Here is a 16,578-nt window from a genome sequence, read left to right on the forward strand (position 1 = left end):
AGCAAATCATCATACCCACGGTGAAGCTAATAACATACACCACACTAACCCGAAAGGATATAACCGATATGCCATTCACCGAGCAACACCCAATCACTCTTCCCGCTCGACTCCCACTATGAAACCCCAATAGAATCGCACCATATGTGCCTATAACCAACAAATCATAACATCTCGCAACATAGAAAGGTAACTTATGGATCTCCCCAGATTACTAATAAGCTCAATAACAATCGAATCAACACACCCCTCAACAGTACAATTCGGAGGCAACCAAGTCAGCTCAAATTAGAACACGCATCCGCATTGGCCTGCCAACAAACTCCTTATCACAAAAATCCTGGAGTTGCTCTTCAACTCCTTTAACTCTGTCGGTGCCATACGATACGGTGCCCGGCATCGAATCAATACCGAAATCAACAACCTTGCCTGACGACATGCCTGGCCCCAAGAAACATATCCGAAAAGTCCCTCACCATCGGAACTAAATCAATCGTAGGAGCCTCTGCACTGACATCTATCACGAAAACCCAACTAAGAAAAACAATCCTTCCCAGCCATCCGCTGGGTCTTCGAAATATAAAACCACTCCACTAGGACATAATCCGTTGAACCTTGCCACTCAATCCATGACATTTCCGGCATAGCCAACAACGTCACCTTAGCGCAATAGTCCAGAATGACACCACATAGAGACAAACAATCTGAACCCAATATCACATCCAAAATGTAACATACCAAGCAACAAAAGATTCGATCGGGTCTCCAAATCCCGATAGTCACTAAACAGTGCCGATACACATGACTCACAACCACCACATAGCCTGAATGTGAGAACTTCCCGTCTCCAATTCCATATGGCCCATGAATCAACATATCTGGTCCCAATTCCGCCGTCCGAATACATACCACACCTCAAATACCCAATCATTCCACGAGAGATAATCTAGAATTCCTCTGTGCCACCAAGCATACTCGAATATCAGCAGTCAATCTAACAAGAAAATGCCGCAATACTACCGAAGTATCATCAACTTAATCACATTGCCCTTTCTGAAACATATGCCCTCGTCAAATCACCCTAAATTAGCAATACCATTTCCTTAATCATCCGAAGACCTTTTCTCTAATTATCTGAAGCTCGTTCCTCTAATTATCTGAAACTGCCCGCCACCTAAGAGTTGTGACCTTCCTTTCAGAACTGAACCGCAACCTTACACATGTGATTCTCAATCCTTCACAACATACCGCATAACCCGTACCATCCTATGATAACCATGACAACTTCATATCCCTTCCGAACCACAAGCAACTATGCATTCCACTAGCCAAGAACTTCCCATTGATCCCATCTAGAAGAGAACCACTATACATCCCATGTTCCTCATGCCAATAGGAAAAATATACCTCTCTAACTGTGGTGGAAACCATCTAGAACTCCCCGAATTCCTTTTGCACAACACTAACTCATCAGGACTGAATCTTTCTAGCTCAACCGAACTACGCATGTTACTAAAACCCAAAAGAATTGCCACAAAACACCTGCAGAGACTCGTTACCTCGAAAACACCCAAGGAATTAATCATATCCTTACCATACCGATCTGGCCTACTACCACGCTATCCCATCTATTCGAGTTTCCCTCTGATCTACCGTTAGCTTGACACTTCTTCTTGCTACAATACCACAATTCCTCAACCCAGACTCACCACGCAAGACCCAAGCACAAAACCACGCCGTCCAAGACTCATAAGCCGTTGAATACTCTCTCAAATATTCCCAAAAAGCACCACATTCAAAATACTTTACTTTGAGAAAACTCCCTGCGAATCTAAATATGTTACCTTCTTAATACTGATATATAAAATCCCATAGTTAATGTAGAAAGTACCACAAGTCTTGACATCTTCTAAATGAAAACTCAGTTCCTAACCACATATACAACTTTAAAATACCCAATTGTTACATGTAGAATCTTGAACATATTAGAACCATTCTTGAGAGTCATTCACTCTATTCAAACTGCAATTAGTCTGATCAAATGAACTGAACAACCTGTGCCTCATTGGCACTCCAACACCGCAGAATGTAACATCATCCCAATATCACCAAGCAACTTCCTGCTCTATGCACCAAACATTCTTGCCAACAACAACTCAAAACATCTCGTAATTCTCACACACCTATGAAGCATAATATGATCTTTGTCAAAAAATTTCTTTACTCGAGCCATCCTCGGTCTCAATTTCCGCAAGCCATAACTGATTCACCAGCACGCCTTATCGGTCTCAATTTCCGCAAGCCATAACTGATTCACCAGCACGCCTTAAACTGGAACCAACATAGCACCTTACTGTGCAATCGCCTAATCAACAGAAGACTCCCCCACTTGGCTCGAAGCCATAGATCAACACACACTCAATAACTCATAACAATTATACTCTATTGATGCCATGATACCATAGTGAGATTAAACTCAAATCTTTTATAAGCTTGTGAAAACACAGATCATCTAGAATTTTAACTCTTCTGCAAATCTCGCATTCCACTCTCGCAACAGTTACACCCATTCTCTAAGAGACCTAATTTAAATTGCAACACATATCCTCCACTCGCAAATGAGATCTTCTAACAGACACATAAGGATCGCACAACCTCAGAACATTTCGCAGGAGACAACCCACCTGCTTGCCCCTAAATAACTTTTCTATATACCTTCCGCCATCATAAACTGTACGCAGTCACTTAGTCTTCCTGAGTTTGAACTCATACAGCAACATGAAATTTACTTCACTCACAATTGGGAAACATGAAAAGATCCTTCACACGCCCATAACTCGGGGCTATACCTCGAATCAAGATGGAATTCAAGCAGCTAATAGTTCTTCTATCCTCTAGCAGACCTTTCTCGTTGCCTCCAAATCATATGGATACATCTCGTAGTACTAGCATACTCATCACATAGTTATCCAACTGTCACTCTCACTAGCAGGGACACTACCGAACATATGAATTCAAAAACACTTGTTCACACAATCAGCACCTCGGTGCTCAAGCTATAGGCAAAGATCCGGCCTCAAGTCCTCCAGACTGGCCCAACATCAACTCACAGAGATCACATCTCGCCCCTAGATCAGGGAATCACAAGCCACCGAGGCACATCTGATACTGAATGCTCATGCGCGCATACGAATGCGTGGAAGGAATTCAAGAGTTACTTTTCAAGCTGAATCAAGGACACACGATTAGAATTAAAAAACGCGATGTTTTCCTAAAGGTTCTGAAGCCTCTCGAGGATAAATACATACGTCTCCGTACCGATCTGCGAGACTCTACTAAACCTGCTCATGACTCATAAAACCTATGTAACCTAGGCTTTGATACCAACTTGTCACGACCCTAACCCCGAACCCGGTCGTGATGGCGCCTCTCGTGAAGAAAGGCCAGCCAGTTCAACCCAACTCAACTTTTAAAGTAGTTAGTCAACATAAAAATAGTCTAAACATGATTTAAACAATACTAAATAGCGGAAATATCGTTAACAATACGGAAAGTCCAACCCGACACAGCCCTAACCGGGGTGTCACAAGACACGAGCATCTACTAGGGTATAAATACAACTGATAGTCTGAGTGTATAAATACAGACTAATGAATGAAGAGAGAGAGAAGCAGTGCTGCGAACGCCGGCAGCTACCTTGCTAAACTCCGATGACTCTGCCTCCGATCAGCCAAAACCCGCTACTGGGTGTATAAATACCTGAATCTGCACACAAGGTGCAGGGAGTAAAGTGAGTACTCCAACTCAGTGAGTAATAATCATAACTAAAGTCTGAATGGTAAGAAATCACGTAAAGCATACCAAGATGATGTATAAAACAGTTCAAAAACCAGTAAGAAAGCAGTGAAGCTGTAAAATCTCTTTAAACATCTTAGCTTAATTAGACTTCTTGGAAAATGGCTTTTTCAACAGTACACAAACGAATGCAAAACAGTTAGTGTAGATAAGCACAGAAATCTGCCCCTCGGGCACAAATAACATAGTTTAACAGGTAAATGACAGGTAAATATGAAAGATAAACACATAAAGTCTCGCCCCTCGGGCTCAATGTCAACAACTCTGCCCCTCGGACAATATCTCAGAACAATATCAGCCCCTCGGGCAATCACATATAATTGTACCAACCCCTCGGGCAATCACATAGAATAATACCAGCCCCTCGGGCTATCACATAGAACAATATCAGCCCCTCGAGCTATATCTCACATCACAATGGGTACCTGCACTCACTGGGGGTGTACAGACTCCGGGAGGGGCCCGTTACGGCCCAAGCGCAATATTAAGCCATCTCGTGGCATCAAATCTAGGCCCTCGGCCTCATATCAGTCAAGCCACTTCGTGGCGTATATATCTCAAGCCCTCGGCCTCATAAACAATATCAACAAGCCACCTCGTGGCGTACATATCTCAGGCCCTCGGCCTCAAATCAGTATCAGTGTTTCCTCACAACTAGGCCCACGACCTTACTTAGTAAAAAATACTCACAAGCCCCTCGGGCATTAGTAAAACAGTATTTCTCTGCCCAAAACATCATTTAAAATATCATTTAAGTCTCAAAACGGAGTAAAAATGGCTGAGTAGTAAAATAGTGGAAAATAACATGACTGATTTCAATTAATAAGTCAAAATAGTGAGGAAATAGTAATAAAAATCCCTAAAGGATTCAAATAGTTGGCACGAAGCCCAAATATGGCAATAGGCCCAAATCATGATGATAACATATAAGTTTCAGTCAAATACGCGGTAAAATCATCAGTCGGAACGGACCAAGTCACAATCCCCAATAATACACGATCTCACGCTCATCATCAAGCGTGTGCCTCGCCTCAATATAGCACTACGATGTGCAATCCGGTGTTTCAAACCCTCAAAGCATCATTTACAATCATTACTCACCTCGAACCGGCTAAATCTCTAGCTCGCGACGCCTTTGCCCCTCGAATTGGCCTCCACGCACGTCGAATCTATCCAAAATCAAAACGAATACGTCACAATATGCTAAGGGAACAAAGACCAAGCGAAAACAATCAACAAAGGGCCCAATTCCCGAAATTACCAAAATCCGAGCCCCGGGCCCACGTCTCAGAATTTGACAAAATTCACAAAACTAGAATCCTTATCTCTCACGAGTCTAACCATATAAAAATTATCCAATTCCGATACCATTTGGTCCTTCCCAAATTCCATCCCAAATCACGAATTAAATGATGAATTCAATGATAGATTCATGTACTCTAGCCAAATCTGAGTTAGAATCACTTACCCCGATGAATTTCTTGAAAAACCTTTGAAAAATCGCCAAAATCCGAGCTCTCTAGGTCAAAATATCAAATAAAATCCAAAATCTCGTATTTATAGAGTACCCCACAGATTTTCACTTCCGCGGACCGCACAAAATTGACCGCGGTCCGCACAAAAACGACCGCGACCGCACAGGCTTTCCTCTGCAGTGACAGACTTTAGTATTGTAGCCATAGCTTTCTCTAGAGATGTCCAAATTGTGATATCTTTAACTTTCTGGAAACTAGACACGAAGGGCTGTTACTTTCACTTTTGAATCATCTCAAAATTCCTTATAGATCAAAATATATGAGCTTCCGAAGTAGAACGAGTGGAATGTTCCCCACCGCGACCGCACAACATTTTGTGCGGTCCGCACAATACCTACTTCGGCCGTACTTCATTTTGTGCGGTCTGCACAGCACATACCGTGGTCGCACTTCTTTTTGTGCGGACCGCGCGGGTGGGTTTCGAGGCCTGCAACCCTTCTGGATCTGCTACAACTATGATTTTCGGCCTAAAACATCACGGAACCTACCCGGAACTCCCAGAACTTCAAACCAATTATACCAACACATCCCATGACATCGTTCAAACTTGTTCAAAACTTTGGAATGCTCACAACAACATCAAATCACCAATTTAACATAGGATTCAAGCCTAAGAACTCCAAGAACTCTTAAATTATGCTTTCGATCAAAAAGTCTATCAAATATCGTTCGAATGACCTAAAAGTTTGCACACACATCCCAAATGACACAACGAAACTATTGTCACTCTTGGAATTCCATTCTACCTCTATATCAAAATCTCCCCTATCAACCGGAAAACGCCGAAATCTCAATTTCGCCAATTCAAGCCTAAACCTTCCACGGACTTCCAAAATGCATTCCGATCACGCTCTTAAGTCCCTAATCACCCAACGGAGCTAACCAAATCATAAAATTTCCGATCCGAGATCATATACAAACAAGTCAAATCTCGGTCAAACCTTTCAAATTTCAAGCTACAAACTAAGAACTGTTCTTCCAAATTGGTTATGATTTCCCTAAAAACCCAAACCAACGATTAACATAAGTCATATTACACCATACGGGGCAAGTCATACCTGAAAACTGGCGATCGAAGTGCAAAAGCTCAAAACGACCAGTCGGGTCGTTACATAGACTCTGGTCTATACAAAAGTTAATGTCTGGTCTCTAATATGGATTTTCAGCGGGATAAGGGCGCGAATTTGACGAAAACTAAAGTTCAAAAAAAGAAGGAAAGCTCGAAAAATTTCACGGTAATCCCTCCAAATTCTCAAAAAGCACAAGGTTGCAAAGAACTCAGAAGGGTAGTGTCTAAAATTTATCTCTCCAAGCGACTTCATACAAATTATGCCATTGGATTATCCGCCTAAACAAGAGTAAGTTTAATTTCTTTCTCTTTAATCTCTTCTGTTTCGTTTTTCTTCTTCGTGCTTTTTTTTCCCGATTGAATCAGAAATCGAAATAAGGGTTCTGCAATTTTTTTATTTCTTTAGTTGTTTTCTGCAATTGGTTATTTAGAATACTAATTTTTCTTGTGTGAGTGATAAAAATGAAATTATTGGGTCTAAAATTGGGTGATTTTTCAGGTTAGAAATTTAATTTAGTATGACGATGTTGTACCATTGTGTTATCAAGCTCCGTCGCTGTCGTAAGTTGTTGGAATTTGATGTGCTTGTCTTGTTTTGAAATATGAAACTTTAAGAAATGCTCGATATAGTTCTATACTTCTATTATGCTGCTACAAAAAATTCTTATTATTTCGTGAACTGTGGGAAATTATTCTATGTTTGTGAATCCAAATAACTGAATATATGTTGGTTCCAAGAAGGGAATTTTTCTCAGTCAAAGTAACTTCTTTTGAATGCTGAGGTTCCATTTGTTTCTGGAAAAACTTTTTCTTTCTGTTTCCTTTCATAAATTTATCTACAACGTTTTTCTCTTCCTGATTATATGTTCCAAATCCAAACTGGTTCTAGTTTCTTGTGGTTGTAAATTAAGAAAAACTAACAGATACAAATGAAAGAAAGAATAGAAGAGGAGATGAAATCCTAGATTTCTGAAGTTATGATCTCATACTGGAATCTTATCCGCCATCAGCAAATTATTCTCTATCTCTCTGGCCTAATCATAATCAGTTAAGAAAATATTTGGAGAAATCCGTCAAAAGATGGCTTACTGAATTAACAAGAAACAATTGGAAGGTACTCGCTCTGTATATGATGTACCAATTTCAAGGGAATAAAAATAATTTCTTTGGTTTAAATAATTGGTTTGCATATGAAATTAATCTGATAGAACAAATTGACAATTTCTCCATATGTCTTAATTTAGATGAACTATTACTTAATTTTGTTACAATTGATGTCAAAGTTAATCATCTATGATTCACTCTCCTTTAGATCTAATAAGTAAAACCTAGACAGAGAAAACGAGATAGATAAATTTAGGAAAGAGGGTTTGGGTTGACGAATACCCTGTAATTATTAAGTAGAGAGAATTTATTGGAGGATGTTGTTACTGAGGGTTGACAAAAGAAGGTTGATATCTCCAGCATGGTTCTTTCAATCCCTCATTCTGGTTTTCCTGCTACTTTTCTCATTTGGGGTAGATGAAATAAAATTTATGTGTCCAGTGTCATACTTTTGTCAGTAAGGAGAATTGAGAATAGATTGCTTAATCTTTATTATTACCTTTAGGTTCCAATTGTTTCCCTGTTATCTGACGATATTATATGTTAATAGCTATCAGTTCAATAACTCAAGTAAGGGGATTAGCAAGCAAGTATGCATCCTGGACAAGGATACAATTAGGTTAAAAGAGAGAACAAAAAATTGGTTGGCACGAGCTTGGAAGAGGAAGGATATAGGAAAAACATGATAGTTTTTAAGTTACAAATTCGAATTTTCAATGTTCAAGTGCAACCATATTAATTATGAAATGCACGTCTTATTGTCCATCACATTTATAGTGGTGCAGCATATATCTATGAAGAACTAATTATTTTGAGAAGGTTATGGTTAAAAAGCGATGTCAGTTTGATTTAAATTGAAATTATAAGAGACAAAAAATAGACAGCTAACTATAAACATGTGTGTCCATATTATGTGCTTCTATAACTTAATATAGTGATACATAGAAACTGTTATGTGGTCACAGTCCACATGTATGATAATATGATCAATTTCTCCCTCTTTCTTTCCATGTTGATAAATATATAGTTGTATGTAAATCATGTGAACTACCATGTTTCCATTTCTGTTAACTTAATCAGTACCTGGTATTATCTATTTCCTTGTTGTATCGTACCAAATAAATGCATTTCCAGCAAATACTTCATAAGATTGCTACTCACAGTATGTCAAGTCTTACCTATACTGAATATTATATTATATTATATTATACTATACTATGTCTTTCTAAATTTCTGCTGCTGGATCTTTTTAGTTTCTTAAAGTATGGGTACTCAGAGATTATTTGGGATACAAACTTCAAATTCCATATCCAACTGTCAAACTAGACCTGAGCGGCTGATAGATGATTTTGTTTTCATGTGTTTATTTGTTGGAAATGATTTTCTTTCCCATGTGCCATCTTTGAAGATATCTGAGGTTTGTATTCTTTGGATGTTAATTAGTGCTTTTCTCATTTAGCCTACCGTACTAGTTGCCCTTTGGTTTTTGGAGCTAGAATTTTGCTGGCAAAGAGTTATGTGTTGGTATTCATATTGAATGTATCTCCTTTGTCCCATCTGCTTCTATTCTGAATGTTCTTTTAATTGTGAACCTCTAGGGAGCCATTGACTTACTGATTGATTTCTACAAGAAGGAATTTATCAATATGGGTGGCTATCTTACTAATTCTTGCCAGGTACAGAATAGTTTGCTTCTCTGTGTTGCTCCATTTTCATTTCCAACCTATGCCATGTTTCCATATGTACTTTCTGTCTTACCATTTGCTCGTCCGTATAACAATTGTAAAGGCTATTGTGATGACTTATTGTATGAAGCAGACGTGACCCTAGTTTGTCTGAAATATGCAATGTCTGGTCTTTATTGATGTTAAATTTATAGGTGTGTGTGAAGGTTTGTAAATCTTATATCCAATCATTAACTAGTTTTAATGCCTGAAAGAACTTCTCCGGCTCTAAAGTTGTCTAATCTGCATGATATGTTTGAAGCACGTAGTAGTTGTATTTGATTATGGGCTTTGCCTATTCATTACTGCAAGTTAATTTGGAGAGGGAGGGGCACTTTATACAAGCTATTGGTTTTTATGAGAATGATGTCTTTAGGAAGCGTATCCAGGTTTGTCTATGATGTCATTATATCATGACATCCTAGTTTTAGTAGATGTGGGGTTCTCTTGGCTCCTATCTTTTGGGGTTGGCAAGTCTTAACCTTTGTTTTGTACTTTTGCTATAATTTGTGTGGTTACCTCTTAGTGACGTGTTTTTTTTGTTTGAGTTGAACTCTTTATGCAATATCTGTGGTTCTATCTTCTCTTGTCAGAAATGGAAGCATCATCGTTTTATCAATTCTCATACCTACTAGATCTACTGTTCTTTTCTTCTACCGTAATTTAGATATTTAAATAATACCACATGACTCTGAATAATGAGTAGTATGCACGTTTTTCGCCTCGATAATGGCGTAGTTCAACGGGTAAATCTGTGAGATCTATTAGGCTTAAGCTGACAATATGTATCATGAACTTGGCTGTGACAAAATTATGACAAACCAATCTAAGTTAATAAGATGAAAGGGAATAATGGTGTCTAGCCATTAACTTTCTGTTGCTTCTTTTTTCTTTATTATTTTTATAATCTTACGTCAACCCCTGATTTTGTTCCGTCTTTATTAATATATATAGTTTTTCTAAATGAAATTTCTTATTTCTTCTATAGGTTTTGGATATTGAAGTTCACTAGAAGCAAATTTTTGACGACATACAGATTAACCATCATTTTACTGGGAGTTTCAAGAAAATTTTACATTACAATCGAGGGATATTAGTAATATATAATTTTTTGCTAAATATTTATGAACACAACATTGTGACTAGCTTACATCAATTATGTACGTGCACCTAAATGATGTTGATCATTTTTGGCATTATTTTATGAAAGCAACATCATCTATATATTAATATTCCAGATTTTCTAGTTGCAAATTGAATGCGATTTAGGGACTTGTGACTTATTTATTTAGGGAATAAACTGTTAGTTCTTAAATCCTTCTTAAGAGTGAAAAATTTGGTTGCTAAATCTGTAGCTTTGTAGTACGGATTGCTCGACTTAGGGACTAGATTTAAATTTCTCCGAAAGATATAACGGTCAGCTTCTAACTGGTCGCGAAACGTTTTAACGACCACATTTAAACTAGTCCAGAAAACATTTTAAGGACCATAAATTTAGTCCCTAAAATATGCAAATAGGCACCAGAAACATGGTCCTTAAAAACCTTTTAAGGGCTAGTTATAAACTGGTCGCGAAATTATTTTAGCGACCAACACCATATCTCGTCCTTAATGATCTTTAGCGGCGGAAGCTATAAGGACCAGATTAGCTGGTCGCTATTGACCATTTGGGACCAATTTATTACTTTTAGGGTCCAATTTTCCCTTCGCTATTGAGCATTTTTCTTGTAGTGGTCAGACAAATTTGCTGACCCAAAGAAAATAACTATATTCTCAATGCAAATGCTCTTATTAGAATAAGTCCTAGAAGGATAAAGTCTGCGGTACGCTTAAGGTGTATAGACAAATTGATTTCAAATAAACTTCTTGATAAAGAAGATGAGCAAATGACCATAATAAGAAGGTAAGTGATCTAGAAGATCACATAACATAACATTTCATAAAACCTCAGGAGAGGTTCAGATACCTGAAATGAATGAAGAGATCTCTATGTTATGTCTTTATGAAAAATAAGAAGGTTGGAACCGATATAAAATGTTCGTCGACGACATCTATCATAACGCTAAGTATAGATTAGGATCTTAAGTCAGTCGAATACAGACACAAAAATATTCGCCAAATGGAAGAGAAACAATTCTAGTAGAATTGGTTTCATATGAAAGACATGAAGTTTTGGACCTGCAGATCAAACACTTGAAAGTATAAGTCAATGGTATGTGCAATCAGTTTTTGATATCTTATATGTCTAGCATGACATGAAAACTTGATGTAAATCTAAAGTCTATTTATATTGCTTAACTTATATGACAATCCCTGGAGGATTTAAATTGCTTGAAGCATATACACTTCTTGATCTTAAAGTACAACTTTCTCAGTGCAATTTGTGCACAAATGTATCTTGCTATAGCTATAAGCAAGATAATATGATAGCAAGAGTTTTCACCTCTATGTGAAGATATTGAAATAACGATTCCAACAAGATCATATGAAGACAATACATCTATTACGGATGATGATTTCAAGGTGAAACAAATTCGTTCAAGTTAATGTGGCTGATTTGTTCACCAAATCTCTACCGACGTCAACCTTCAAGAAGCTAGTGTACAAGATTGGAATGCTAAGGCTCAAGCATGTGAATTAATGCTCTCAGCAGGGGGAGTTAATACGCATTGTACTCTTTTTCCCTTACGAGGTTTTGTCCCACTGGGTTTTCCTTGCAATGTTTTTAACGAGTCAACCAAAAGGCGTATTGTTAGATATGTCTACTCTTTTTCCTTTATTAGGATTTTTTCCACTGGGTTTTATTTTAGTTAAGGTTTTAACGAGGCACATTATATGTTGGATGGACATTCAAGGAGGAGTGTTATAAATAGAATTCTATTTAAGGTGAATGTCTATATTTTAGAGAGATTGTAGGGTTTGTTACTTGGTGGCTAAGTCATTTTTCCCTATAAATAAAGGGGTTCTATTCCATTGTAATTCATCCCAAAATCAATAAGAATTCTCTCTCTACTTTTCTCTCCAATACTACTCTTTTTCTTTTATTGTTTCATAACACAAACGTAAATTTTCAAGAACAAAAAAACAAAGGAAAAAAGAAAAGGGACAAATAAATAAATGAACAAACAGAGAAGATGTTTGAAGTGGATAGCAACTCCATAACAATAATCAAAGACGGTATCTAACAAGAGGATCCTTAAGTAGAAGGCGTTCATGATAGACTCTCCATGCGTAATCCTCGAAAGAAAAAGGATTGAACATTGGTGGACTTTCCGAATTATTCTCGCCATCATCAACTGGTGGCGGCGATTTAGGAAGCAACGGAGTGACAGTGCTCTCAAGAGGAAGTGTCACTAACAATGCCATTGATAGGCAGTGGGAATTACTAGTATTACTGTTGCCTTCCGCTAAATCAGCAGTAGCAGCTAGTACTGGTCGTCCTCTCACTTTTTTCACCTTTCCATTGCTCCATACCTGCAGCCATTTATCGATCAGTTATTACAACAGTATGAACAACCAAAAAGAATTAGATTGATCACCGTATATTATTACGTTGTCAAAATCACAAATTTCGCTTCATTTTTATATTTGACAGTTTAAAGTTTTCAGTAGCTACAAATTGATAAAGTATTGTGCAACAGGACAGTGCCGAATTTTCGTCTTGCAAAATTAAATGGATTAAGGCGAATTTTTAGTGGAAGATAAAATGAAAATTTATCAATTTTTGTTGTTTAATTTAGCCGGTATCTCTTAATTCTCGGTGATATTAATTAACCACATTTATGATCAGCGCCAACTAAAGGGTCTACTTAGTTTCCTTTTTAATTGACGTTGAACAGCAAAGTTAGAAAGTCCAGGACTTAATTTTTAGAAATATTCTTTTTTGAATTACTTGTGCTTATAAGTTCTCAGTAAAATAATAGTGTAGCAGTAAATAAATGTAGCTAGCATTACGTCACAATCATTACTGACAGGCGTCTTTACGCCCCTCTTTTTTTTTTTTTCGTTTTTATGCTGAAGGTCTTTAGCCTTTATATCTGTCCCACGAGTTGAAAATGATGGATGTTGAATTTTCTCCCTTGAATAAATGCTTTCCAAATCGAAATTGGATAGATTAGGCTTTTCAATTGCAACAAGTAATAACACGATAAAAGTCTTAATTGTTAGAATTAGGTTGTCGACAGCTACTAGTTTAAATAAATTAAGAATATTCTAGGATATCATTCTCAGCAGCCATTGTCATATTATAACTAATGCACTACCAATACATCCAAGGGACACGAATAACAACTATTTTTAATTCTATGAATAAACATGAGGAATTTCGTAATTTATATTAACCTACCTACTAATTATTCTGGAAGAATCATGAGTAAAACAAGATATATCAACACATTCTTGTTGATTTTAATTACTAATTAAATCAAATATTAGACCTGATAAGGATTGTCAATAAGAGCTCAACAAGAAAACAAATGGAGCATGGATACATACAAGTTATCCAAAAAGCACCAAGTTGGGACTAAAGATGTTACATTAAGCCGGCAAACCTTACAATTAATGTCGATTTAATAATATTATCATATCATAAGTACATTTTTCGTGTCAAATAAAACAAGAATTAGAGCTCCAACTTCATATCAAAAGGACGCAATATCTAAGATATGGTAGGTTTAGTGGGGTCCTTAATTTGCCAATATCACGGCAACGTGTGGTTATTGGCCTGACCAAACACCCGATATAACTTATGCCAAGCTTATTTTTGGTCAAAAGTGTTTTTTTTTTTGTTTTGCCAAAAGCACTTTTGACTTCAATTTGAGGTGTTTGGCCAAACTTCTGGAAGGAAAAAAAGTGTTTTTGAGAAGGAAAAAAAGTGTTTTTGAGGAGAAGCAGAAGTAATTTTGGAGAAGCAGAAAAAAAAGTAGTTTCTCTTCTAAAACACTTTTTTGAGAAACACTTTTGAGAAAAATACACTTAGAAGCAGTTTTTTAAAGTTTGGTCAAACACTAATTGCTGCTCAGAAGTGTTTTTCAAACTAATTAGTCAAACACAAACTGCTTCATACCAAAAGTACTTTTGAGAAAAGTACTTTTGAAAAAAAACACTTCTCAAAATAAGATGATTTTTGCAGCTTGGCCAAACGGGCTATTAATTTGTTTAGGGAATTAAGGGTGTGTTTTATATGCAGGAAATGGTTTCTTGAATAATAGAAAACATTTAACAAAAGGAAAGAAACGTCACTCAAGATAGAAGTAGACATTCGTTGATTGTATACGAATAAAATACGAATTCAAAGACGGTAAAAAAAATTAACTAATGAAATATGGCATCAGTAACGAATAAATTATATCAAACCAAGACCAATTAATATCCGATCGAACGGAACGGTTCGATTTTGTTTCTTTTATATATATCTCAGTTGTTTCTCTATTATACTTGTTTCAATCTACACTTAACTTTTTCTTTTAGTAATTCAAAAATATCACTAAAACATGATTCTTATGCCCTATAATATTTGTATAACCAGGGGTGAATGTAGTGTTAAAGTTCAATTGAACCCATAACTTTTGACACGGAATAAATATTTATATGAAAAAATTCATAACTTGGAGTAAAGATAGGAACTCATAACTTTAAAAATATAAAGGATTCAATGCTAAAAATCATGAGACTTGAACCCATAAGATTTAAATTTTGGATCGACTATGTAAGGTATAATAATCATATGTTCTTACTTTTGTAACCAATTAATCAAATACTAAAAAATACTTTAAAATGATATTTCGAGATAAAATAATCTTAACATTATTTAAAAAATTCATGCGGCCCCGTACCATTCACACACTAATTGAATTATTTTAAGCTAACGGAAAATCAAAAATGGAATGTACTAATTGAAAATCTAACCTGCGCAACGTCACCAAGGGTCACCAAGACCGAATCCATTTGAGGAGAAACGGATACCCAACCCGAATCCGCCAACATGGAGTACTTCCGGCAACGTATTTGAAAACTTAACCCGATTACAAACGGGTACAACGGACTCGAGGAAAGCGGCTTACTACTTAAACCTCCCTCAGACTCGGATATCCACATTAACGAAGAGAACCGGGTTCGGCCATCTCCGAAAGGGTTCTCAAACCCTACAGCACAAGCCAACTCTTCAATCACCTGCAACCCAAGTTTCTCCATTTGGCAAGTGAACTCACGGAGAGAGGTCAACCCCAAATCGGTTGAGTTTGACTCAACGGAGCACGACGAGTCGAGACACAACGACTTTCCGTTAACGTTGTCTTCGTCATCGTCGTCGTCGTTATCAAACCCCAACGGCCAGTTCTTGGGGAAGTAACGTTGTTTTTCGTCATGTGGGAGATTGAAAATGGATGAAGATTCGGACTCGGCTGAGGTGGCAAGCTGAGAGGAGATTGAGTGATTGGTGAGTTGGAAGAAACCGTGTTGTTTGGCAGCGGAGAAGAGGTTAGAGTGAATAGTTGGTTTAGGGTCGGAGAGAGAGATGAGAGGCGGAGAAGTGGTGGTTGATGGCTGAGATTGGCGGCGACCAGGGAAGGAGAGAGAGAGGGTGGGTGGAATACGGTGCAGGAGACGGGAGAGAGAGTCAGCGGCTTCGGAGGTGGAAAGGAGGTTATTAGGTTGGGTTGAAGGAGTTGGTGGCGGAGCTGTGGTGGTTCCGTAGGGAGTAGGGAGGTGATGGAGGTGGTGTTCGTGTGTGGACGACGCCATGTATTTTGTTGCTGATGTTTTTGGACTTTGGAGTTTTAGAGGGAAGGTGGGCTAGCGGCTGATTTATAGGTAAAAATAGCACGGTATAGCAAAGTTTATGAAGTCAATGAAAAATAGCCGTTATTTTACTGCAACAAAGACCGGTTCATCATTATATACTTAAGTTTGGTGCACCTGTATATGAACTCCAGCATATTATGCTGGCCCGGTATACTTTGTTAACTCCAGTATAATATACTGGAGACTGGAGCACCGGTGCTCCAAACTCCAATATATTATACTGGACAATTATACTTGCTGGAACTCCAGTATATTATGCTGGAGTTCTAGTGTATTTATGCTGGAACTTCATCATATTATGCTGGAGTTCCAGCATATTTATCTAGGAACTCCAGTATAATATGCTGGAGTTCAAATATACTTATGCTGGAACTCCAGTATAATATATTGGCGTATTTTTCGGGGTTTGAACAGTGTTTTCGTTCAAATTTATCTTTACATGAAAAATGACTAAATTTCGATTACTTTTAAAACTGAGCTATTTTTAAAT

At 37.5% G+C, this 16,578-nt stretch overlaps 2 protein-coding genes across 2 annotated transcripts; one reads left to right on the forward strand and one right to left on the reverse strand.

Moving 5' to 3' along the window:
- Positions 1-8,677: 8,677 nt before the first annotated feature.
- On the forward strand, positions 8,678-10,463 carry LOC104231381 (5'-3' exoribonuclease 4-like). The gene is made up of 3 exons (XM_009784371.2): positions 8,678-8,980; positions 9,162-9,239; positions 10,276-10,463. The coding sequence occupies exons 1-3, from the start codon at positions 8,828-8,830 to the stop codon at positions 10,297-10,299; spliced, it is 255 nt and encodes an 84-aa protein (XP_009782673.1). The 5' UTR covers positions 8,678-8,827; the 3' UTR covers positions 10,300-10,463.
- A 1,914-nt stretch (positions 10,464-12,377) lies between these two features.
- Positions 12,378-16,078, reverse strand: LOC104231382 (gibberellin 2-beta-dioxygenase 1). The gene is made up of 2 exons (XM_009784372.2): positions 15,195-16,078; positions 12,378-12,761 (listed from the first exon to the last, which is right to left on the reverse strand). Exons 1-2 carry the CDS (start codon positions 16,026-16,028, stop codon positions 12,456-12,458), a joined length of 1,140 nt encoding a protein of 379 aa, XP_009782674.1. The 5' UTR covers positions 16,029-16,078; the 3' UTR covers positions 12,378-12,455.
- Positions 16,079-16,578: the final 500 nt, after the last annotated feature.

This window comes from Nicotiana sylvestris, chromosome 3 (assembly GCF_000393655.2).
Source record: "Nicotiana sylvestris chromosome 3, ASM39365v2, whole genome shotgun sequence".
NCBI lineage: Eukaryota > Viridiplantae > Streptophyta > Magnoliopsida > Solanales > Solanaceae > Nicotiana > Nicotiana sylvestris.